At 51.3% G+C, this 25,075-nt stretch overlaps 3 protein-coding genes across 3 annotated transcripts; 2 read left to right on the top strand and 1 right to left on the bottom strand.

Annotated features, from left to right (window-relative positions):
• Positions 1-1,607: 1,607 nt before the first annotated feature.
• On the top strand, positions 1,608-6,206 carry FBXO6 (F-box protein 6). Its single transcript, XM_006866433.1, has 5 exons — positions 1,608-1,872; positions 4,225-4,351; positions 4,929-5,024; positions 5,754-5,889; positions 6,003-6,206. The coding sequence occupies exons 1-5, from the start codon at positions 1,608-1,610 to the stop codon at positions 6,204-6,206; spliced, it is 828 nt and encodes a 275-aa protein (XP_006866495.1).
• A 728-nt stretch (positions 6,207-6,934) lies between these two features.
• MAD2L2 (MAD2 mitotic arrest deficient-like 2 (yeast)) lies at positions 6,935-23,429 on the bottom strand. Its single transcript, XM_006866384.1, has 9 exons — positions 23,222-23,429; positions 11,582-11,633; positions 11,382-11,500; positions 9,759-9,830; positions 9,169-9,269; positions 8,245-8,339; positions 7,724-7,797; positions 7,262-7,354; positions 6,935-7,025 (listed from the first exon to the last, which is right to left on the bottom strand). Exons 2-9 carry the CDS (start codon positions 11,619-11,621, stop codon positions 6,984-6,986), a joined length of 636 nt encoding a protein of 211 aa, XP_006866446.1. The 5' UTR covers positions 11,622-11,633; positions 23,222-23,429; the 3' UTR covers positions 6,935-6,983.
• On the top strand, positions 16,683-24,022 carry LOC102825628 (basic proline-rich protein-like). The gene is made up of 4 exons (XM_006866432.1): positions 16,683-16,692; positions 22,519-22,739; positions 22,874-23,791; positions 23,873-24,022. The coding sequence occupies exons 1-4, from the start codon at positions 16,683-16,685 to the stop codon at positions 24,020-24,022; spliced, it is 1,299 nt and encodes a 432-aa protein (XP_006866494.1).
• Positions 24,023-25,075: the final 1,053 nt, after the last annotated feature.

The following is a 25,075-nucleotide window of genomic DNA, read 5'->3' as shown; positions in this document are numbered from 1 at the left end:
CAGCATTCTCTTCTCAGTGATGAGTCATGAGCAGATGAGACCTGAGTAATACAGCTGCCGGCCCACTCCAACCCACCTGGGGTATGTACAGCTACAGATTCACACCAGGGCTGTGCTACGGTCTGGAACTTTTGCAAAACCCTTGTGCAATTTAAAAAGCAGGCTGGGACAAGCTACCTTGTTGCTGCTGTGTATGGTGGAGTCCGTTGGACTCAGCCACCCGTGTCGGGTTTCTGAGGCTGTAAATTCTTAAGGGATCAGAAAGTCTCGTCTTTCTCCCTCAGAGCGGCTGGTGGATTTGAACCACTGACCTATTACGCAGCCACAACCCACCAAGGTGGTGGTTTATGTGCCAAGGAGTTGGTTCCCACTCATAGCGACCTTGTGTTGGATTAACGAGGCTGTCAATCTTTACCGGAGTAGAAAGCCTTTCTTTCTCCCTTGGAGCCACTGGTAGATCCAAACTACTGATCTTGTGGTTATAAGCCCAGCTCATAATCCACTATGCTACCTGGGCTGCTTACCACCCACCTTCGGGGTGTTCACAATGATGCTAATGTGTGCTGAGAACACTACCACTAAATGGTTTACTTGTACGAACTTTCTTTTTGAGGTCAGTTCCCATCTCCTTTGAGCCTCCTAGCCAGTTCATGCAGACCAGAATTTGTACAGTCTGGCTCCAGCATCTTTAATTTGCTGTTTGTTCTCTGAACATCTGAAAGTGGGCTCTGGCCTGACATTCCAGTGCAGCCAGCCAGGAGCTGAGAGCCTCCAGTATCTCATTCACTTCCAGGCTGAAGCATGGGATATGGGGAAGGGGGGTCATTTCTTGGCACTAGCTCCATCTCTTGGAATCTTGGTGTGGTGCTGTGCGTTAACACGCTGGACTGCAAAGCCAGTTTGAACTGCAAGGTTGGTGCTTCAGGCTCACCAGCAGCTCCTCAGAAACCCTATACAGGGTCACTATGGACCGGACTCAGTGGTACTTAACAGCAGATGTCATTAATAGACAATTGAAGGATATCTTGGGTTGTAAATTTTTTTAAGAGTAAATTTGCAGCATTAGCAGAACAGTGGTCACCAGAGACCCTTGCAGAAGTTGGCAGAGCTGACAGACAATTCACTTGGCCCATTGGCTCCAAAAGTAAGCAATTCTTACAGCGCTGTCGGTTCAGCACTGAACCACCAGCTGCCCTTGGGAGCCTTACACAGGGTTATGAGTCCAAACCTACTCAATGGCACACAATTTCTTAATGGGAGTGGGACAGGGCAGGTGGGAGGTAGTTTAAAGAAATTGTCCCTAAAGATTATTAATATTTATGTTGCTTTCTTTCAAATATGTATAATGTGAAACTGCTCTGCATTCTACCATGTGCTGGAATCCTGGTGTGGCACTGTGAGATAAGCACTGAACCACAAGGTCGGTAGTTCAAACTTACCAACCACTTTTTGGAAACCCTATACAGAGTTGCTGTTAGAACTGATTGGTCGGCACTAACAACCACAAGGGAAGGACCCTTGGAAACCTTTTTTAAACCTTTTGGTCACAAAAGCAGCTGAGGATGAGTCTCACTGTTGTCCCCCTACAGGCCTGTGTGTGCACAGCCATGCCCCTGATCAACATCAACCAGCTGCCGGAAAACACCCTCCTGGAACTCTTTACCCATGTGCCTGCCCATGAGCTGCTGAGGAATTGCCGCCTAGTCTGTAGTCTCTGGCGTGACCTCATTGATGCTGTGACCCTCTGGAAGCACAAGAGCCTGCGTGATGGCTTCATCACTGAAGACTGGGACCAACCCGTAGCCGACTGGAAGATCTTCTATTTCCTGTGCAGCCTCCGCCGGAATCTCCTGCGCAACCCCTGTGCAGAAGGTGGGCTGTGGGGTGAGGGTACGGGGGCAGGCTAGTGACCCAATTCCCTTTCCTGAACCTCAGGACCTTTACACTTGCTGTTCTCATGTCACCTGGACTATTCTCCCAAACACACAACACCCAGCACCCCCTGCTTGGCATTGCCTGGCTGGTTCCTCCACCAGGTGGGTCTCAGTTCAGAGGTATGCCCTGGCCCTCCCCACCCCCCATCAAAATGCTCCCACACCTGTCGTGTCACCCCCCCACCTTAAGTTCCTTCAGAGAACCTTCACAACCTGAAATGAAGTGTTTTACTTTTTTTATTTTCTCTGCCCCCAAACTTTCAAGTTCCACGGACCTAATGGATCGTTTGCCACTCTGTACCTGGCACCTGCAACTGTGCCTTCACACAGCAGATGCTGCAGAAACATTGCTGTATGAGCTCTGTGCCGATCCACCTTTCCTTGTTAGTTCAGCCCACACTGCTCACTGTCTGTCCAGGGCTCCCTCTGTGCCAGGCACTGGACTAGTTTGAAGTCTTTACAGAGGTCATTAACACCAGTTGTTGAGTCGATCCTGACTCCTGGAGACTCCACATTGATCAGAGTAGAACTGTACTCCATAGAGGTTTTCAGTGGCTGCTGCTTCAGAAGATCACTAGGCCTCTCTTTCAAGACACTTCTGGGTGGGCTTGAACCTCCAACCTTTCAGTTAGCAACTGAGTGCATTAACTGTTGCCCATCCAAGGCCTTCACAAATGTAATTACTCTCCGGTTAGCCTCAATGTACAGAGAAAGAAAATGAGGATCTTGAGAGTCGACTGTGATCAGAGTTTGAGGACCGTCTTTGGCTCGTGCAGTGTCCTTCTGTATTTGCCAGGGTTTCCCCTTTATTTGGTCAGCACCTGTTCTGCACCAGACACTGCTACTTATTGGGGCCCCCTGCAGTGATTGATTAAGAGGCAGAGTTTGTGTGCTTAGAATCACTTTCATATCTATTATATTTTTTCTCTGTCCTCACAAGGACTTTGGGAGTTAGTTGAACAAGTAAGGTTGTTTTATAGATGGGAAGCTTCAGACTCCAAGAGGAGTCTCCAAAGACCCAGAACTGCCCAGCTGTGTGGCTGGGCCCCACTGACAATGCCCTAGATACTGAATCTCTCTTCCTGGCCCAGATTCTATTTAGAAGCTGCCCAGCCAGGCAGTCCTGCTCAGCTCAGCTTTGTCCCCTGCCCTTACAGAGGCACCCCACAGCCCGGCCTTGCTCCCACCCTAGGCTTACCTATGGTGCCAGCCTAGCTGCTGGATTTCTGTATTCTTCCACTTCTCACCAGGCCACCCCGACCCCACAGCACCCCAGGAAGAGGTGTGGGCTCCTGGCAGGGTGGGGGCAGGAGACTAGGTGGGAGAGCAACCAGGGAGTAATTTGGAAAACTCTTCTAGATAATCGTGGACAGCCTTCGGAGAGAACTATTTGTTATATAGTCTACGTTCAGTCTTAGACCTGAACATAGCTCTGGTAGTGTAGTGGTTTACAAGTTGGGCTGCTCACCTCGAGGGCAGCAGTTCGAAACTACCAACCATTTACGGGAGAAAGATGAGGTTTTCTGCTCCCATAAAGATTTACAGCCTTGGAAACCCTATGCAGGCTCACTCTGGATTGGAAGTGACTCCATGGCACTCCACCACCACCAAGTTCAGTCTAAAAAGGAATGCCGGGCAAGACAGCTTTGCAACTTTGAACGTGCTAAGCGACCCTTCCACAAATACAGTCACAGCATACCCCCAACCCAGAGGCTGCCTGTTCTGAGTCCTAATGACAGATCTGTTCCCACCATCCATAGCAAACCCATCTGTAGAGCCTCTCCGACTGCTCAGGTCTGTTACCCAAGGGCTCCGGGCTCCTCCCTCTTGGACATAGGACAGCTCATCCAGCAACAAACCCACACCTGCCATGAACAAGGCCCTCATCACAGGCCCTGATGAATTTAATTCTTGGACAACAGAGGCTTGAGTATTTCCCAGAGCTCCAGAGAAACATGGGAGAGCAACAACGTCTGTTTGTATATTTCTGGAAATACTGTTTTCCAGCTTCATGTCAAGCCAGTTGGAGACCAAATGGGAGAGAGAAGGTCCCAGGTCAAAAAGGATATGGAGAAGAGGGAATGTGTGGAGGAAGGGAACTTTGGAGTGGGGAATCCATGGTCAGTGGTTGGGAAGTTGAAGTACTGCCTGGGGTTACTTAGGAAGCAAGATGATAATAGCCCCAAAGATCTTAGAGCAGAAGCAAGCCCTGCATTTAGGAGGAACTCTAACTTTCCCCTCTCCATCCGGGGCCTGATGGGGCACTCACCTCAGCATCTGTTCTGTCTAGAGGAGATGGGATCCTGGCGAATTGACTTCAATGGCGGTAACAACTGGAAGGTGGAGAGTCTCCCAGGAGAGCATGGGGCAGATTTTCCTGACCCCAAAGTGAAGAAGTACTTTGTCACATCCTACGGGTGAGCCACGCCGAACCAAGCAGGCAGGTGGGCCAACTCTGGCAGTATTTTGAGAGGGAAGCACATCGTCTTTTGCCAAATCTCAGTCCTAATAAGTGAGGTCCTCTCTGTGAAGCTTGGGGGAGCTGGTTCCAAGACCTGCTGCCTTGAGAAGTAAACTCAGTGGCTGGGTCAGCAGGCAATTGAGGTGAAGATCATTTCCCGGCAGCCAGGATCCCCACTGCCAGGTAAATCAGGAGCTCACAGAGGACACCCCAAAGTCTCCCCGGTGCCCTGGGCCAGAGGCAGAAAGCTGCCATGGGACCTGCATCCTGCCCTTCCAGTCCAGGATCAAATGCTACCCAGGCACAAGTGGGTCGGATTTCCTGCCCATGTTTTTCACAGGCCTGTGCCGCTAGGGAAGAGCAAGCAGGAAACAGCACTGTTAGTGCCTGTCCTGAGTGGTCAGGGGACACCACCAGGGTGATCGCCCGGAGCTAGCCCACAGACTGCCTCCCTGGGCTCAGAGGGGCTGCCAGGGCCTGGCCAGAGCCATGCAGAGCACAACTAGGGCTGCAAGTCTTCTCTCTGTCCCCAGCATGTGCCTCAAGTCCCAGCTGATAGACCTCAAGGCCGAGGGCTACTGGGAGGAGCTGCTAGACACGTTCCGGCCTGACATTGTGGTCAAGGACTGGTGAGTGGGGCCCCTCGTGTCCCCACACTCTGCACCCTTCCCCCTTCTTTGCCTGCAATTCAGTGAGTGAGAAAACCCACGGGAGCACCCACTCTATGCCCAGCTATGTCCTGGGCCTGGCAGGCCTGGTCCTGCCTTCCTCTGCCAACACCCAGCACTTGTTCCTCAAGCAGCACCTCTCAGCCTCCCACCACACCATGAAAACATCAGCCCAGTGTGCAGCTGGAGAGACTGAGGTTTACAGAGGAGCTGTCACAAATGGGCCCTGGTCCAACAAACAGCCAAGACCCCAGCCCTCCCAGGAACCTAGAGACATTCACTTGCCTTTTTGCCTCCCTGTCTCCTCACCCTCTTTCCATTAGTTACCGTACACAGAGCTTGCAGGGCTATGGCTTGGTGCTCATAGCAGAAGGCAGCTCAGCTGTAGCCAGGGCTCCGGCCATTTGCTCAGAGAGTAGAAGGGTGGGATCTGAGGGTATACAGGGCTACACAGAGCACCCCTTTCACATAGGCCATACCCCTGGAATCTCCACAGCCCAATCCAGGAGGGTGGCAAGTGACATCACTGAGCCACAAGACCCTTCTTTCTACTCTTTGGGGTGGCATCTTCACTACACCACCTGAGAGTTAGCTGCCCCTTTTCTCTGATGGGATAGACCTCTCCTCGACACTCAGCCCCAGGCAAGCTCAAAGAAACACAGCCCTGTGCTCAGCTTAGCCCATCCCCAGGTTCGCTGCCAGAGCTGACTGTGGCTGTACCTATCACCTCCGAGTGCAACTGACCTCAGCCGACTACATTGTCTTGGCCTCCTTTGAGCCGCCGCCCGTGACCATCCACCAGTGGAACGATGCCCAGTGGACAGAAGTGAGCCCACACCTACCAGCCTGCCCTGCCCATGGGACCTCGCTCTCCTTCCAATGGAGCAGAAGGCCTCCTACCTCATCGTCCTAGTAATCACTGACTCTCCCCACCCCCAGGTCTCCTACACCTTCTCAGACTACCCACCAGGCGTCCGCCACATCCTCTTCCAACATGGAGGCAAGGACACCCAGTTTTGGGCAGGCTGGTACGGGCCCCGGGTCACCAACAGCAGCATCATCATCAGCCATACGACGACCCGGAGGAACCCGGGCTCACTGTCAACTCATCCGGAAGACGAGGCAGGGGCAGGAGAAAGCTGACCACTTGTCCTCTCCTTACATCATCTGACTGACCACCCCACCATCTGCCCTCTGTCTGGGCAAGCCAAGGGTCAGAGTTCACCTCCAGGCAAGAGGTGAGCCTGCAGGGGCCAGTGAGGCCCAGTTCCAGGTATTACTGCCCAGTTCCCACCTGGGGAAAACGTACCATTTTGTGGTAACTTAACTGTCATGTAGTTTAAACTTTTTGTCACAATAAATGTTTACAGAAAACCAGCCTTGGAGTTTGTTGGGGTGGGGGCAGGAGGTCCCCTTGCCCAGATTAATTTGGCTGCACCTGTCTGTCCCTCCCACTCCGGTGATTGACAGCCCCACACAGCCCTTGATGGTAGTAGTGTGCCGTGGAGTCAGTTCTGACCCATAGCGACCCTGTACAGGGTTTCCGAGGCTGTGAATCTTTACTAGAGCTGAAAGCCTCATGTTTCTCCCGCGGAACGGCTGGAAGTTTCAAACTGCTGACCTTGCGGTTCGCAGCCTGATTCGTAACCACTACGCTACTAGAGCCCCTTTATTGAAACAGCTCACAGCACAGTATTGGAGACAGACAGAGTTGGCCAGCTGAGCTGCAGAAGGCCGGGAAATCGAGGGCCCAGCCCCTCCATTGCCCTCCCAGAGTCCATGAGGCGCAGCCATGGGCAGTAAGTAGTCCAGCCAAAGAGGCAATAAGAGCACTTGGAGTAGGGGGCCTGCAGTGCCGCCCTAGGCTGGGGTCCCCCCAAGTCCAACAGGTGTGACATCATTGGGGTGGCCGGCACACCCTCAGCTGCTTTTATGCGCTCGCTCTTCTACATAGAGCTGCATCTGATGGAAGGAGCAAATGGCCATGGTCAGGGTGACAACCAGGACTCCTATTCTGGAGGGTCCCCAAGCCCCCAGCAAACAGGTCTCTGCCAAGAGTGGGGTAGCCAGAGCCAGAGGTTAAGAGTTCCTCTCCCCCTCACCCCCAACCAACCCTGGATCCTCAGACCCTCTGGCAAGACCTCAGGACCGGCCCCATCTCTCAAGTCAGTCCCCTACACCAGCTTCCCAGAACCCACCTTTAAAATGTCAGATGTCATGGTTTTCAGGGGTATCAGCCGAGGGTCATGCATGTGGACATCCTGCTCATCTGCCAGAATCCAAGGAAAGTCCTGGGGAGGGGGACAGAATGAGAGGACGGAAAGGGGCTGGACACTAGTGGCCTGCCCTCACATCACAACCCTCTCCAGGCCTTGTGATTTCACAAGGCCACAAGCACCACTTCTGACACCCCCTCCCTGAGGAGCCGGCCCACTTCCGAGGAGCCAGAGTGAGAAGGCAGCCCCAGCAGGTGGTTCGGCCCCCTCTCAGCTCTGCTCCAAGATGGGTCAGTGGCAGGCATGTGGCCCCATAGCTCCCATGCAGGGAGGCCCAGCTGTAAGCAGTGGTGTGGGTCCCAGCCTGCTGGGACTGTGGCACTAGGTATTGACAGGCTGTCCACTGTCTGCCCCACCACCTCCCCCAGAGCAGTCTCCTCTCACCTTAATGACCTGGATCTTCTCCATGTTGCGGGTGGCAGCTTCTCTCGTGTGCACCAGGACTGTGAAGGTACAGCCTGGGGAGGCGACAGGGCAGTCAAGGCCGGGCTGCCCCAAGCCAGGCCCTCAGCATAGCCTCTTTCCACCTCCCTCTCCTGTTGTGGTGCTGTGGGCTAACAAGGTCGCTGGTTCAAACTCACCAGTCAAGCCATTCCTTGGAAACTCTATACAGGGTCACTATGAGTCGGAACCGACTCAACAGCACTTAACAACAAGGTAGCCCAGCAGCCCAGACTTGGGCCTCAGCCTCACAGGACAGAACCCACACTGAATGCTATAGAAATGCAGAGGGGAAACCAAAGCCAGGAAGATTCAGTCAGGGGCACTTCCTGGAAGAGGTGGGCTTTCAGAGGGGTTCTGAGGGCAGGAAGGAAGAGATGAGACAGTGCAGCCAAACAGGAACCTGGGAACACAGACCAACCCCAGGGGACTACAGAAACCCAAGGCAAAGGGGTGGAGCCCACCTGGGGGGTTGTGGTCTAGGACAGCATCACACACACTGATCTTCAGGATGAAGGCTCGGAGCAGCTGCTCTACATGAGACAGCAGGGAATCTGAGCTGGGAACAAGAGAGGAGGGTCTCTCACCATACAGGAACTCCCCCCACCCCCGCAAGTAAGCAACCCTGGAAGCAATCTGAGGGGTCAGAGTCCCTGCAATGATTCTGAGAGGGTTGGGTCAAAGAGCCTGGCTACTTAAAGTCAGTACAGTTAGAATCACCTGGGAAGTTTCAACCCCACCCCAGCCCCAACCCAGCGGAATTCAATCAGAATGGGGGTGGGGTGGGATGGATGGGTGGGACTCATTAGGTGATTTTAATGGACTCCTAGGTGGTGCAAAAAAAATTCAGGGCTCAGCTACTAACTGAAAGGTCGGAGATTCCAGCCCACCCAGAGATGCCCCATAAGAAAGGCCACTGACAACTCTCTGACTCTGTGCAGCCGAGCCTGAAAGCCAGGCCACAGGGCAACCCACTGGCAGAAAAAAGGTGGCCTCAGGGCCCTGACCTCGCACAAACCTGCCCAAAAAACTTCTAGTTTTATTTATGGGCTGGGTGCTATCCTGGAAAGCCAGGAAACTGGTTCCGCCACAGACTTGGGTGACTCTGGACAATTCATGTCATCTCTCTGGACCTTGCTTTCTCAGCTATAAAAAGAGGTAGGGTCACCAGTACTAGAAGTTTCCAGTGGGAGAAAAGAAGGTGTATGTGTAGCCGTCCACAGACGCTTGCTACATCTTGGCCTCTTACAAGCCAAAGTCTTGTTATGGCCGCACATCTTACCATTTCTCTTAGGTCTCTGGTCAGGAACGGTGGGGGCCAGGAGAGGTGGGTGCCCCTGGGAACTTCACACCAGCTAGCAGAGGCAGGAGAGGGAGAAGCAACTCACCTGATAGACAGCAAGGGAGGCTGGGTAATTTCAAAGACGAATTTCTCCACTGGACGGTGCTCTTTGTCCAAAATCACCACCACCACTTTCTCCACGTCATTCTGCAAAGATATGAATCACCCTCCAAAACCAGCACCCCACCCCACTCCTAAGGAAGGATGGGAACAGCATGGTACTGACTCTGCTCAGCCTCTAGGCTGAGGGGCATTGATGGCTCAGAAAAGTTTAAGAAGGTCAAATTGGCACCCCAGTCATGCGTGGTACAGAGATGCCTGGGTGTGTGTGTGTGGGGGGGGGGGGTCCCAGGAGTCTCATGGACCAGGATAAGATAGGAGACAGGAACCCTGAGGAGCCAAATCCAAATAAAACTAGAGGAAGCAAGGGGGAGAGTACCAGGACATGGTCCACATGTCCCAAGGTCTGTCCCTGGTGGGGGGGGGGGGGGTGGCCTCCAGATTTTGGATTAGACTTCTGAGTGTTGGAGCCATGGAAGCCCCATGGGTTTCAGCAACACCCCATCCTGGAGTCTGCCTGTGAATGGGAAGGAGCAGGTTGGGGCTGAGTGAGCTGGAGGGGCCTGATGCCTTTACCTTCTCCAGGAGCGGCTTGACGCAATGCAATGTGTCCTGGATATACTGGTTCAGCTCCGGGTGGCAGGACATCTGTGCACAACCCATGGGTTTAGTTTTTGGTGAGACCCACAGCACAGATGGGGAACCACCCAGCAACTCCCTAAGGGCTCCCTAGTCTGAGAACCCCAGCTTGCCATAATAGGCTAAATCCAAAACCAAACTCACTGCCATCAAGTCAATTCTGACTCATAGGAACCTTGTAGGGCAGGATAGAACCGCTCCATGGGGTTTCTGAGACTACAGATCTTTATGGGAACAGATAGCCTCCTCATCTTTTTCCCACAGAGCAGCTGATGAGTTAAACCATCGACCCTGTGCTGTGGTTAGCAGTGCTATACCTAACCCACAGTGACACCAGGGCTCCTTGAAATAAGGCTTGTTGTTAAGCGCCGTGGAGTCAGTTCTGACCCATAGCTACCCTGTATAGGGTTTCCTAGGAGCAGCTGGTGAGCTTGAACCACTGACCTTGAGGTTCAAACTGACTTTGCAGTCCAGCGCATTAACCCATCATAACACCACATCAGGACCCCATAATAAGGTTAAATCCGGTGAATTTACCCCTAAGGAATAGAAGCTGGGAAATTAGGGTTCAACCTCAGAACTAGCATTTGATACAGCATTGTTAAGTGCCAATCAAATCAATGCCGACTCATAGCGACCCTGTATAGGGTTTCCAAGGAGTGGCTAGTGAGCTTGAACCACTGACCTCGTGGTTCAAACGGACCTTGCAGTCCAGTGCATTAACCTGCAGTGTCACACCAGGTTTCCCCACCATCCCAAACTCAGGCACTTATCCTGGCATTTGTTAAGTACCTGCTGAGTGGCAGGTACCTCTAGAGACTCGGGATAGAGCAGGATTGCTTTGTCTGTTATTTTAACCTAAAATCACCCATCACAGTTCAGAATGAGTAAGAAGGAGAAAGTGCTAGAGGTTATTAAAAAAAAAAAAAAAACCCTCTCCAAACCAGTGCCTTAAGGGGACACTTTAAAATGCAACCATGCCCCCAGGGCAACTTGAATTGGACACCCATTGGTGTTGCACTGAACTGCTAACCCACAGCTGCTCCTCAGAAACCCTATCCTGGGTCACTATGAGTCAGACCTACTGGGCAGCGCTCAACAACTTCTGGTAGGGGGAACTCCAGGTTCTGAGAGGAGGTAAGACAATGCTGTAGAAGTGAAAGGTGGAAAGCTGATGAACTTTCTGCAGCTGGGAGCACTAAAAGGCCTGGGCAGCCTCTAGGGAGTGAAGGGGGCTGGGCCTGAATGTGGAAAACCAAAAATCAAACTTAGTAGTATCAAGGTAAGTCGATTCGACTCATAGCAACCCGATATTGGGTTTCCAAAACCGTAAATCTTTACGGGAGCAGACAGCCTCATCTTTCTCCAGCAGAGATGCTAGTGGGTTTGAACCACCAACTTTGTGGTTAGCAGTCTAAGTGCCACCAGGGTTCCTTAGAAGATGGAAGAGGATTAAAAAAATCCTCTACCTGGTGGGCGATTCTGTGGCGACCCGCTAAACATGGGGGGTGTAAAGTGTAAAGTGCCCTCCAGTGGCCCTAGCCGGTTGGTGGGGCTCACCTGAACCGGTACGTTGTACTTCTTGCGCTTCTGGAAGATGCCCACCGGGTAGACCTCGCGGACGTATAGGATCAGATGCACAGCTACCTCCAAGAACTCGCAGAGCACGTCGGCCACCACTGCAGAAAGGGCAGGAGCCGGTGCGCTCAGGGACGCTCAGAGACGCCCGACGGCCCATACCCCCTACCCAGTCTCCCTACCTTGGCCAAAGTTGAGGTCCTGTCGCGTGAGTGTGGTCATCCTTCCCTCCACCTGGTGAGGCAGGGGCAGGCTGTAGTTCCAAAGGCCCAGGCAGTGGCAGGGCCCGCCTCCACCTCCTGTCCTCTCCCCTCTGTCGGGAGTGCTTTAGGCAGGACGGTCCCCTTCACACAGAACAGAGCAACTGCGCGGTATCCCTCCACGCTGGAGTCGCAACTGGAGGGCATCCGGTGCGCAGGAACAGCCTCTGTACACTGGTCGCCCGCGCCCTCTCGCCGCGATGTCTTGGGGGAAGGAAAGGCCCGCGCTTTGCCCGCAAAAGAGCCAGATGTGGGCGCCGAAGGACACAGCTGGAAGTGCAGGGCTGGGACTCACAGCGGGCCACCCAAAAAGCGAAACTAGGTTAGACTGAGTCCCCGCCCTCTCTCCGGCGGAAACCCCGCCCCTCTCCCCTCCCCGGTACCGCCTCCGGCCTCGATTACGGCCCGGCCTGCAGCCGGGAGCCACCAGCCGCAACACTTGTGCCTCCGGCTCAACCTGCGGCCTCGGCGCAGCTCGCTGACGTCGGCGGCGCTCTGGCGGGTCCTAGTGCCCGCCCATACGACCACGCCCATCCCACGCCCAGCCCCACCGAGACTCGGGGGCGGGGCTTTGGGTGAGCCTGAGAAGTGATCCCTGGGCCTCTGATTTGCTGATCATGCCACTTCCTTACTACCTCGAGTGGAGAGGAACAAGACAATTTTGGTTTCCAGGACAGATCTCTACGTCTTATTCCTGTCTTTTTAGGGACACTGGAATGGGTTGCTAGTGAGGGCCGGGTGACTAAGTCAGTAACATCTATTGTAAACTCTGAAGTCACCATCTCTAGACTCTCAACTGCCCAACACAAAGCGAACTCACGAGTTCCGGGGTGGAGACATAGAGGACAGGGGTGTCGGAAGGCACAACTAACCAACCCCATTGGTGTTGTTAAATGCCATCGAGTCAGTACCGACTCATAGCAACCTTATGCACAACGGAAGGAAACACTGCCCGGTCCTGGGCCAATCTCACAATTGTTGCCATGCTTGAGCCCATTGATGTTGCCACTTTGCCAATCCATCTTGCTGGGGTCTTCCTCTTTTTCTCTGATCATCCACCTTACCAAACATGATACCCTTCTCCAGCGACTGGTGTCTCCTGACAAGCTCTCTGAAATATGAGAGACAAAGTCTGGCCATCCTGGCCTCAAAGGAGCACTCTGACTGCACTTCTTCCAACACAGATCTGTTGTTCTTTTGGCAGCCCATGGCACTTTAAATATTCTCCTCCAACACCATAACTCATAAGCATCAATTCTTCTACGGTCTTTCTTATTCACTGTCCAGCTCTCCCATGTATATGAGGTTATTGAAAATCATGGCTTGGGTCAGGCTCACCTTAGTCCCCAAGCTGACATGCATAGTACTAATAGCTGGCCTCTTTAGAGCACCAGCTGTGTGCCAGGCACTGGACTATGTGCCCGAGTATTAGCTCATCGAGTCCTCAAAACAGTTCCATGAAATAGTAGTTGTGATTGTTTCTTTTACAAATGAGCCAAATAAAGTCCAGAGAAGTGCAGTTCCCTGCCTGGGCCACAGCTAGTGAGGGGAGGGGCGGAGCTGTAGAGGGCCCTTGTGCATCCTCTTTACTGCTCTTGTGTCCCAGGAAGTCAGGACTGATCTGAAAGAGCTAAAAAGTCTCTCTGTGATGATGACAATATTAAAGTAATAACTAGCATTAATTGAGTTCTTGCTGTGTGTCAAACACTGATTTTTTAAATTCCTGTATTAGCACTAGGAGCTAAGTACCCATTCCCAGTTCCACTTTATAAATGATACAAGAGCCCCACAGATGTTCTGGAATTCACAAAGATCACACAGCTGAAATTCAGATCCAGCTTTGATTATGGGGCTTCTACTCTAGCGTAATGGTTACGAATCAGGCTGCGAACCTTAAAGTCAGCAGTTCGAAACTATCAGCTGTTCCGCGGGAGAAAGATGAGGCTTTCTGCTCCCGTAAAGATTTACAGCCTCGGAAACCCTGTACAGGGTCGCTATGAATTGGAACCGACGCCATGGCACATCACCACAACAAACTGCTGGCCTCATTTGAGAGGTGGGGAAAAAGAACGAGGATCAGAGACGTGCCCACAGAGTGATGGGCCATAACTATGGCCAAAACCAAAGAGACCTGGCTCTGACCTCTGACCTCGAGGGATGCCAGTTCTAATTAGAATTTACACACATCTATTTACCCCCAGATCTAGCCAGCAATGAATACCGTTTACGGCTCAGTATTGGAAACCTGCGCACGCGCACACGCACACGCACACGCACACACACACACACACACACACACACACACGGCTGATTTGAGCCTGCGTTTACCCACTTGTGAAGGGGAGCAGGATGGGAAGGGAAGAAATAGCCTGACCAATAAAGCCAGGAATGCTAGCAAAGCATTTCTCAAAATTCAGTCGTTGGAAATTCACATCAGAATCCCTGAGGAGCCCTGAGCCAAGTGAACTGAGTCAGGATGCACCGCAAGGCACTGACCTTTAATAAGTTCTCCAGGGGCTCTGATGCCCAGGAAAATGTGAGGATCACCACAATGGGTAGTCCTGCAGCAGTAGGTTGTTCCCAGGGAATGTTTGCATTTCACAAGATTGCAATGCTTAACCCAAAGGAATGGATGGTTTACTTAAGCAACTGAAGCACCTAACAGCATATCTTGGGGACAGAGACCATTCTTAAGACTCAGGACCCTATCCAAGTCATGCACTATAAGAGAGGACCACTTCCACACAGAGCTAATCAAGCGGCTCACTGTCTTATAGGCGGTGTCCCCCTGGCTCCTTGAGATGTAGTCATTGATGAAGCTTTGGCCACTTGGAGTAAAACGGTCCTTCTTGTCCCTTTGGAGACTCAAGTAGCATTTCATTGGCGACAGAGAGTAGCAGGGGGCACTTCATTATAAAGAGTTCCTTTGGATTGGTTGGATGGGAAGATTCAAGCCCAGCTACTCCTGTGGGGTGGCCCCCTGTGCACAGTGTGAGGGACAGGGAGACTCAAGCCAGGTCCTCCCTCAATGATGCCTCAGTCTCAGTCCTGCCTGGGGAGGTCAAAGGACAAACCACCTAGAGGTGTCCTGACACACAGAGCCAAAGAACCTCAGAGAGTATACCACTCAACACTTCTGAGACTGAGATCCCAAGAGCCTTTTTTTGATACCAGGGAACCCACCTTGTCAACTAGAAATCTGTGGATAAAAACGACTGAATTTAGGGCTTAGGATTCAGGGCCTGTGACAGACGGGGCAAGTGAGACTGGGATGCAGATGAGGAGGATTCAAGTTGATCTGACCCCTATACCCCAAAAAGAACTCAGCCTCTTCATTTGTGAAAGGAACAGGCAGGACCAGATGTTCCTTAAATCTCTGCGGGCCTGGGTGTCCATTGGGGCAAAAAAGCTGGGGGTGGGGCAGAGGGCTGAGTCAGTATGGGGCCCCAGGGGAATACGTTAAGACTCATCTGTCATTTCCATCAGGTTCTATGGCATCTGTTTATTCATATCTTAATCACATCAGCATGATGGATAGTCCTGGCACCCAGATTACATTATAGGGTTAATTTATTGCATTTTTGAATACCCGTTTGCTGGGAGACTGTTTTTCAAAGTTATTTGCATATTTTTCACCATAATGACAATATGTAGGAGGGCGTCTGGGAGGGAAGGATGGATGTTTAGGAGGAGCATGAGCTTATTTGCCAACTGGAGTGGGTCCCTAAGGGTCTGCAATGAGGATGAAAAGAAAATCACTCCCAAGAGACATTGAAATGCGAACTGAGAAGGCAAACTGCAGAGTGTGCGAGTACCAAGGGGCAGAAGCGGATTCCTGGGGCTGAACAAACACACAAGGAGTGAACCAGGCAAACCCACAGGCAATGAACTAGAATTGGACAGACACCCAAAACCCCCTCCTACACCTGCTAGGCTGATCACATCATCTATCCCAACCCTGTCTGAGGTTCCCAGAACACCAAACTTGTTGAGTGAGGGGAGAGTTGCAGAGAACCAGCCACACATGTTGTTGTTGTTGTTAAGTGCCGTCGAGTCGGTTCCGACCCATAGCGACCCTGTACAGGGTTTCTGAGGCTGTAAATCTTTATGGGAGCAGAAAGCCTCATCTTCCTTCCAGGGAGTGGCTGGTAGTGTCGAACTGCTGACCTTAAGGTTCGCAGCCCGATTCGTAACCACTACACTACCAGAGCTCCTTCAGCCACACATAGACTAGTGGTAATTCCACTGGTACCCTGATGCGCCCTGAGCAGGGAGTCAGCTTCATTCATTCTTTCACCCTAACATCCTTCCTAGTATCTGGTCCAATTTAGGTTCTCCATGACTGTGTGTTAAATGAATGACAAAAAGAAAAAGAAAAAAAAAAAAATGGCGGTGGAATAAAATTATCACCAGTGGCTCATGCCACATGCTTGACTTGAATCCTAATTTAGTGTGGATAAGGAGCAAACCAAAACCAAACCCCTTGCCATGAGTCAATTCCAATTCATGGCACCTCCATCTGTCACAGAATAGAAGTGAGCTCCATAGGGTTTTCTTGGCTGTAAGACTCCACAGCACATAACAACAACAACAACAACAAACCTTACAGAAGCAGACCATCAGGCCTTACTACTAAGGAGCCAATGGTTGGGGGGAGGGGGGAGTGGAGATGGGGGTTTGACACACTACTACTTTCAGTTAGTAGTCAAACTGTTTGGACCACCCAGGGACCTTCTTTATACACAATTCAAATAACAACAGAAAATGTGTTTGAATGGTTTCCAAGTCCTCCACCAATTAGCAGCACAAAATGAATATGAATAGAAGAGGAAGAAAAGAGCTTTTAGATTGAAGCAAATACACAGTTTGCAGTAGTGACATTAGACACCTTCCAGGAAGGTGGAATGGAGGACAGTTTAAGGGAGGAAATAGTTGGCACTGGACTACTAGCAGTCCCCAGCACTGTTCTGGGCACTGAGAATACAGTTGTGAATAACGTGGATCTAATTCCTGCTTTTACGGCATGCATTCAAGTGAGGCAGACAAAAGATACACACGTGAACAAATAAATATATACTGCGTCAGGTGGTGATAATAAGGACTATGAAGAAAAATACAGCAGACTAAAGAGGAGAATATTGAAAGTCATATGAGCTGCCAAAATAACAAAGCAATCTGTGTTGGAAAAAATGCAGCCAAAATGTTCCTTATAAGCCAAGATGGCCAGACTTCATCTCTCATGCTTCAGACATATTATCAGGAGGCACCAATCCCTGGAGAAGGACATCATGTTTGGTACAGTGGAGAGTCGGAGAAAAAGAGGAAGACCCCTCAATGAGATGGGCTGGCACAGTGGCAGCGCCATGGGCTCAAAAACTAGCAATGGTTGTGAGGTTGGCACAGGACTGGGCAGTGTTTCATTCTGTTGTGCATAGGGTCACTGTGAGTCGGTACCAGTTCGATGGCACCTAACAACAAGGACAAGGAGAAGGAGCCTTGGTAGGGCAAGGGTTAAATACTCAACTGCTAACAGGAAAGTCAAATGTAGGTGGTTGAAACCCACCTAGCCACTCCTCTGGAGAATGACCAGGCATTTGCTTCTATAAAAATGACAGCCTAGGAAACCCTATGTTGAGTCTAGGAACCTATTTTGTTGTTGTTAGTGCCGTCAGTTCTGGTTCATAGCGACTCTGTATAAAATTTCAGAGGAGCAGCTAGTGAGTTTGAACTGCTGACTTTGCAGTTCAAACCGACCTTGCATATCCTGCAGTCCCACACCAGGAGTCCAGGAAGCCCTATGTTGTTGTTGTTGTTAAGTGCCATCGAGTCGGTTCCGACCCATAGAGACCCTGTACAGGGTTTCCAAGGGTGTAAATCTTTATGGGAGTATAAAACCTCATCTTTCTCCCGCGGAGCAGCTGGTAGTTTCGAACCGCTGACCTTAAGGTTCACAGCCCAATTCGTAACCACTACGCTACCAGGAAGCCCTATAGGGCAGTAGTATTCTGTCACATGGGATCACTAGGAGTTGAAACTCAACTTGATGATACCAACTAACAACAACAGAGAAGGTGTTATTTCTCATAAGGTTATTAGAAAAGGGCTCTGTGGTGAGGCAAAGAAAATGAGGCCTTAAGCCATGAGGCTGTGAGAGACAAGAGATGCAGCATGGCAGAGGGAAGAGACAGTGCAAAGGCCCTGGGGCAAACCATTTACGCCACCCATTGAATAAATGGATGATGTGCAAAGATCTCTAATTTCAGCACTTGGGCTGCAGGTGGGGGTGTGTGAAGAACAGTTATCTGCTTTTTTCACAACCCAAGGACTATGAAATGCTCCCCACAACCCCCAGAGCCTGTTCATGAGTTCAACCTGCTGTTTCCTTCACAGACTCAAAACTTGCTGTTTCCCTCACAGACTCCATCCCCAGTACTGCCCCTTAACCAGATTTGAGACCCCTCCGTCTCTAAACCTCAGTTTTTCTTATCTGTAAAGTGGGGATAATGAAAGCACCAGTTGCATAGACTTAAAAGCAATGACATAATGTTTGCAAAATATGAAGTGCAGAATGCTTGGCATAATAATGCTCAATTTGTTGCCATTATGACAATGGTATGTTTGACTAAAGTCATGGTCTTTATAATTAACTCATTTGCATGTGAAAATTGGACAATGAAAAAGGAAGCATTTGAACTGTGGTGTTGGTGAAGATTATTGAATACACAAAGTGGATTGCAAGAATAACAAACAACTAAATCCATCTTAGAAGAAATGCAGTCAGAAGGTTCCTTAGAAGCGAGGATGGTGAGGCTTCATCTTGCTTACTTTGGACAGATCATCAGGAAAAAACAATCCTTAGAAACGGGCAGCCTGATTGGTCAGAGAAAATGAGGGAAACCCTCAGAGAGACAGATCATGGACACAGAAGCCACAACAATGGATTCAAACAAAGCAATGAGCATGAGCCTGGCATACGGCTTGGCAAAATTTTGTTCTTAAATTGGGCCAACTTAATAGCTACAGTGGTGACATTAGTTCATTTCTGTGGCTTTCTGCCTCTGTTATTTGGAAAAACAGACGGAAAGATTTTCTCCCTAAACCCTGAGGAATTAACCTTTGCCCTAGTTTTTTACCCCAGAGGGTTTGTTACTTTTGTCCAGGTTGGCTGGCATTTTCTGGGCAAACTGTTAACAACTATCAAAGTTTGGCTTTGATAGTTTTGTTTCATCCTAGACTACAGCCTGCCCTGTGATTGGTATGCACTTTGAAGGGATTGGTAAATGAACTATACAAGTGATGTGAGTTGTAGCTTATTATGCAAATGAGTGTCTGAGGTCTACAGAGACAGAATTGATCAATTGGTGCATTCTTTCACTGAGAGGGGCTGTGACTTGAAATTGACAACCCTGAAGAGGTTTTTCAGACAGAAAGAAGCAAGAAGAGAACTGGAAAGATGAGAGACAGACAGACAGACGAGATACACACAGAGACAGACCGACAGAAAAAACAAGGAACCTCCTAAAAGAACTCTAGCATAAGTCAAGGGCTGTAGCACTGAAGACAGCGACAGGCCTAGAATTGGATCCAGCAGCAGAGCCAGCAGTGCCCAGAGGAACCTGTCCTGGGATGCCCCCCTTAGGGGGCCAAAGGGAGCCTGTCCTCAGGGGGCTGAGAGGAGGCCTGCAGGGGCTGAGAGGAACTGAGAGAGTTGTTCTACACTGAAGACAGGAGATTCTGCCTACAAGCTTCCTGACCCTGAGTTCTGCCCTGTTCCCTAGTAAAGCACCTGAGTGCCTGTACGGCGTGTGAGTTCTGTGAGGCCATACAATTAGTAAACCCAGTGGAGGTGGTGGTTATGTGCCGTGGAGTCAGTTCCGACTCATAGTGACCCTGTACAGGGTTTCCGAGGCTGTAAATTTTTATGGGAGCAGAAAGTCTCATCTTTCTCCCGCGGAACAGCTGGTAGTTTCGAACTGCTGACCTTGCGGTTTGCAGCCCAATTTATAACCACTACGCTACCAGAGCTCCTTAGTAAGCCCAGTAGAGAAGGAATAGCTGGCGTCAGAACTTGTAAAAAGCTTGCAGAGTGGAGAAATGTCTGACCTCCACTCATAAGAATCAGCCTTGGGCTGATCTTGATTTGCGTTATCTCCCCTGAAGTTAGACAATTTCAAATAGATACCACTACTCCTACCATTTCACAATAACAACAACAATTCAGATCTATACTCAGAAAGAGGGTGAGAAAGGATATACAACTCAAAGAATATGATCACTGTCACTGAATTGTACATGTAGGAAACAGTGAACTGGCATGTTTTGCTGAGTATATTTTTTGAAAAATAAAAGATTATATGTGCTTGACTGCAAGGTCAGCTTGAACCAGAGGGTCAGCATCTCAAGCTCACCAGCCATTCCTCAGAAACCCTATATAGGATTGCTATGAATGGAACCGAGTCGACAGCACCTAACAACAACAACGTATATATGCACAATCTTATCTTTCATACATATATATGAAAATCAGTGCACATTACGCAATGGACTAGCTAAAAGGGCCAGGACAGTGCTTTTCAATAACCCCAAATCTTCTTTAGTTGTGCCCTTCACTATTTCCATTTCTCAAGGCAGCAGAGAGCCCTCAAGGTGTACTAGGAGAGGACACACATCTTTAAGGCGAGAGATAAAGGGTTATGGCCCACTAACAGCTCCTCCCTGGTCTGGCCTTCCACTGATCTCAGACCCAAGCTGGAGCCCTGACCTTAGGCTACTAACCAGGGGCTGCTTCCAATCATTCCCTCCATGGGATTCTGCTGACTCCAAGTCTCACTGATACCTCACTGGTCAGAGACCTTGCTGATCATCTCTTCAACTTGGAACTTCTCCCCTGAGAACTATCACAAAGACACAAAAAATTTCATACAATTTTAGGGATTCCAACCTCTGAAACCTGAGTCCTGGTATGGCGCTGTGGGTTAATGCACCAGACTGCAAAGCCGTTCGAACTGCAAGGTCGGTGGTTCAAGCTCACCAGCTGCTCCTTGAAAACCCTATACAGGGTTGCTATGGATCGGAACCGACTCAATGGCACTTAACAACAACAACAACAACCTCTGAAACCAGGCTAAGAATCCTTGATTTAGCTCAATGTTCACATTGAAAAAACAAACAAACCTGTATTCACAAACCATAAAGTTCACCCCTTTAAAGTACACAGTCCAGTGGTTTTTAGTACGTTCACAAAGGTGTGCAATTTCCACTGTCTAATTCCAGAACATGTTCATGACCCCCCAGTCCCTGGCAGCACTAATCTACCTTCTGTCTCTATGTGTTTGCCTATGTTGGGCATTTAAAATCAATAGAATCATACACTATGTGGTCTTTTGTGTCTGGTTTCTTTCACTTAAAATAATGTCTTCAAGATTCAACCAGGTTGCAACATGTATTAGTACTCAATTCCATTGTGTAGCTAGACCTCATTTTGTTTATCTATTCATCAGATAATGAATATTTAGGTTGTTTTCACATCTTAGCTATTTAATGTACATGTTTTACAGGTGGGGAAACTGAGGCCCAATGTCACCATGATCCATGTGAGAGAGGAATCCAGACCTCCCTTAGCATCATTCTGGGAGAAGCTGGTGAACAGAGAGTTCAAGCATGTCACATGATCACCCAGCTGGAGGACATCACTGCAGCAGCATTTGAACCCTCGCCTGCAATGTTTGGGTTCTGGTTCAGTGATTGCACGGCCACAGCTTCAATCTGGAAGGGATCCTTCTCACTGCCCCCTACTCAGGTCCAATCCCCTATCACCTCTTCTCTGCCACTAACTCTGCTCCTAAAGAGCTCCTTGATTTTGCTCTTACCCTACGGTGGTCTATTCTCAGCGTTAGAAATCAGAGTTAACCAGTTAAAATCAAATTTGGATTAGGTCTCTACTATGCTCAAATCCCTCCAACGACTCCCATTTCACTCAGACTAACACCCAAGTCTTTTTTGTGACCTTCTCCAGCTCACATGGTCCTACTGGAACTTCCTCCCTGACCTCATCTCTAATACTCCCCACTTCCTCCCTGACCTCATCTCTAATACTGCCCCTCACTCACTAGGCTCCCGCCTCATTCAAACACACCAAGCACACTCAAGCCTCAAGACCTTTGCACCAGCTCTTTCCTCTGCCTACATCAGTCCTTTCCCACAAGCACATGGCTCATTCACTCATATTCTTCGCCAAAAAGAAACACCTCACCAAAGCGACCTTGTCTAGCAAGCTATGGAAAATAACCCCTCCCCCTTCAAAAGTGGCTTATTTTTTTCATAACTCTTCTCACCACCGGACATAACATATATTTATTTGTTCACATGCCTATCTTCTTGTCTCCCTTACTAGAATGCACTTCCCAGAGAGGAGGAATTTTTATTCATGTTATTCACTACTATGCCAAGCAGGGCTGGCACATAGTAGGTGTTTAGAAGGTATTTATGGGATGGATCACTGGAACCTGCCTGCTCACCAATCGAGCTAAGATTGTTACAATAACAATGGAGGTTAAATTTCCTGAAGCATTTCCCATGAACCAGGCCCATAGGGAAGTTATTTATTTACACTCAGCATCGCATTTAATCCTGGAGACGCGCGAGTTAGGGATAAGGATGTGCTCAGAGTGGTTGGACAACTTGCCCAAGGTCACGCGGACACGGCACCAGAAAAGGATCCAGGTATCTAGACTGACTCCAGAGCGTTGTTCGTAAACCTTAGAGCTATAATTTGTCATACTCTGAAAAAAGGAGAAAACGGTCGAAATGAAAGCCAGCGGGCGAGCTTTGAGAACCCAGCGAGACCTCCATTTCCCGAGGGTCTGGTCCCGCCCCATCGCTCTTTGATTTTTGCAACGCCCGCGGCCCCACTGACCCCGCCAAGAGTTATGGGGGCCGCGGGAGCCATAATCCAGCATTCCGAGACTCCCAGGGCCGGTGGGACAAGGCGCCCCGCGCGGTGATAGATGAGCCGATCTTGGACGCGGGCTTTGTCCCAGCAGGAGGCTTTGGACGGGGTGTGGCGCGCAGCGGACCGCGTGTGGGTGTGTGTATTGGGTGGGGAGTTGTTTTTCTCACTTTCCCCCCAGGGTGTGTCGTGGGGAAACACAGGAGCAGCTGTTAGAGCCCCAGGTGAGGCGGTAACGCCTTGCAGACCTCCTCTGCCCCCTACAGCGAAGACCGACCTCTCGGAGACCCCAGCCTCCAGCTCCGAGCACTTTCCTAAGCTACAAAGGCACCTCCGAGCCCTGTCCCGCCTTCCCCGCCCGGGGCATTTCTTCCGTCCCATTTGACAGCCAAGGCGGAATAATCCTTTTGGGGACAGGCCAGCCCCTGCCCGGCCAGACGCGGCCGCAGCTGAGCGCGCAGCCTCGATCCATTGTTGGGGTCCACCAGGGGCCCCCTCCCCTGCCGTGGCCCTTTGTCGCCCGCTACCCGCCGGACCGCTCCAGAGGCGCCACCACTGCCCGTGCCCCACCCGTCCCGCGCGCCCCGGGCCGCACTGTGGCGGCTCTCACGCACCGGGAGGAGTGGGCCGGCCTCGCCCGGTACCCGCACGGCCGCCCGGCTGCGCCCGCCTTTGTCTGCCTCCTTTGTCTGCCCCGCGCCCTCGCGGTGGAGGCGGCTAGGCCTCTGGGGAGCAGGCCTGGAACGCCGAGCGCAGCTGGTGAGGGCGCGCCGGCCGGGAGCGCGCGGGGCCCGGCCCGGCCTGGGGCTGCCCCCTCGGCGGGGGGCAGACGGGCCCGCTCCCCGCCGCTCCTCCCCGCCCTCTCCCCGCGCTCCCGCCCCCTTTCCTCTCTCCCTCTCCGCCCCCTTCCCTCCCGCCCCACTCAGCCTGGGCACATCCTCTGCCGCCCGCGCACCTCTCGGCGCCGTCTCCGCTCCGCCGCTCGGCCCTCGACTGCGCTTGGTCCCCGCGGTCGCACAGTCCCAAACCCCTGGGCCCCCGCCCCGTCGGCCGGACAGGTAAGGCACGGCCTCTGCCCGCCCCTGGCCCCGCCCTCCCGCCTCCCACACCTGGCTGCGCGCCCGGACAAAGGTGGGCTACCTGGCGCGCTCAGGGGCGGGGCTCGTGGGGGACTGAGGCTTGAGGTGAGGATGCTGATTTCTTCCCCTTCCTCGGACTCGTCTGTCCGTTGCCTCCACTCCTCACCGTATCCCCCTTGGCTCTAGGCTCCTCTCCAGCCTCCTAGTCCGCCCACCTTCCGCCGGACAGTCACTTTTCCTCGCTCTCAGACTCTGCCTCGCACGTGCCCTTGCCGCCCGCTCTGGGTCCCTGCTTTCACCCACTCTCCTCCTTGGCCCCAACCTTCTCTCCGCTAGGACGGCGTCTCTCTTTGTCTCTGTGTCTCTGAGTCTTTTAGTGGTCTCTGGGACCAGGAACCCCAGTGCCACCAGCGTTGGAAGGAGCCTCGAGGATACACTGAGCCCTGGGTAGAGCTGGGCAGAGCCCACCTGCCCCTTTCTAGACTTCCCAGGGGACTGAGTGTGTGGGATTTCAGTGCACTCCTGGCCAGTACCGCGCCCTAGCACCCCAGACGGCGATGGACGTCCTCCTCTGGACTCCGGCTTAGTCCCTGCTCGCCCTGAAGCCCGCTTTTCTTCACCCTTGGTCTCCGCAGCGAGTGGGAGGTTTAAGATGCGAGAGCGCTTGGGTTTCGCGCCAAGTCTTCCTTGCCTTCGTGCACTTGGTGCTCTCTAGCCTTCGCCTACGTGTGACTGCCTCTCCTACTCATGGAAAGACAGGACTTGGTCACACAAGAAGAAGTGTCCTAGTACCGGTTCAGCACCATTGCTCTGGGTCCATGCAAACAGACGTTAAAACCCTGGCTCTGGGCGTGACTTTGGACAAAGGAATGCACCCCTCTGAGCCTCAGTGTCCCCGTCATAAAACAGGGACAATAGTAGGACTTACTGAGTAGGGGTCTTTGGAATGTCAGTGCTATCACAGTGCTAGCCCACAGCGATGGCTCCCGCACTGGGGATGGAGGATGGGTGTTAACATTCCCTGGGGGGCTTTTGGGTAGGTGCGCCACAGAAAAGGATGAAAATTTTGAAGCATAGAGGCACTGGAGAGATGCAGACTTCTCTCCCATCACACTGCCTGTCACTCTGTTCAAGTGGGCATCTACCCTCTTACCAGCACTTTTTCTCTCTCTTCCTCTCTGCTTCCCTAAAATCAGAGTCAAGAAAATTGAGGTAAAAAGGTCTCTGCTTTCTAAATGAGACCAGGGTGCTGTGTGGCTACTGCCAACATCCAGCCATTCATCCTGAGATGTCTGTGGGACTTAGCCCCGGTTCCCAAACCTCTGTCTTGCACTCATTTCTTTTGGAACAGCACTAACTCACAAATCCTTTCCTCTGAAGGGATTATCT

Source organism: Chrysochloris asiatica, unplaced genomic scaffold (genome assembly GCF_000296735.1).
Source record: "Chrysochloris asiatica unplaced genomic scaffold, ChrAsi1.0 scaffold00090, whole genome shotgun sequence".
NCBI classification, from domain to species: Eukaryota; Metazoa; Chordata; class Mammalia; order Afrosoricida; family Chrysochloridae; genus Chrysochloris; species Chrysochloris asiatica.
This window is presented reverse-complemented; position numbering and strand designations above follow the sequence as displayed.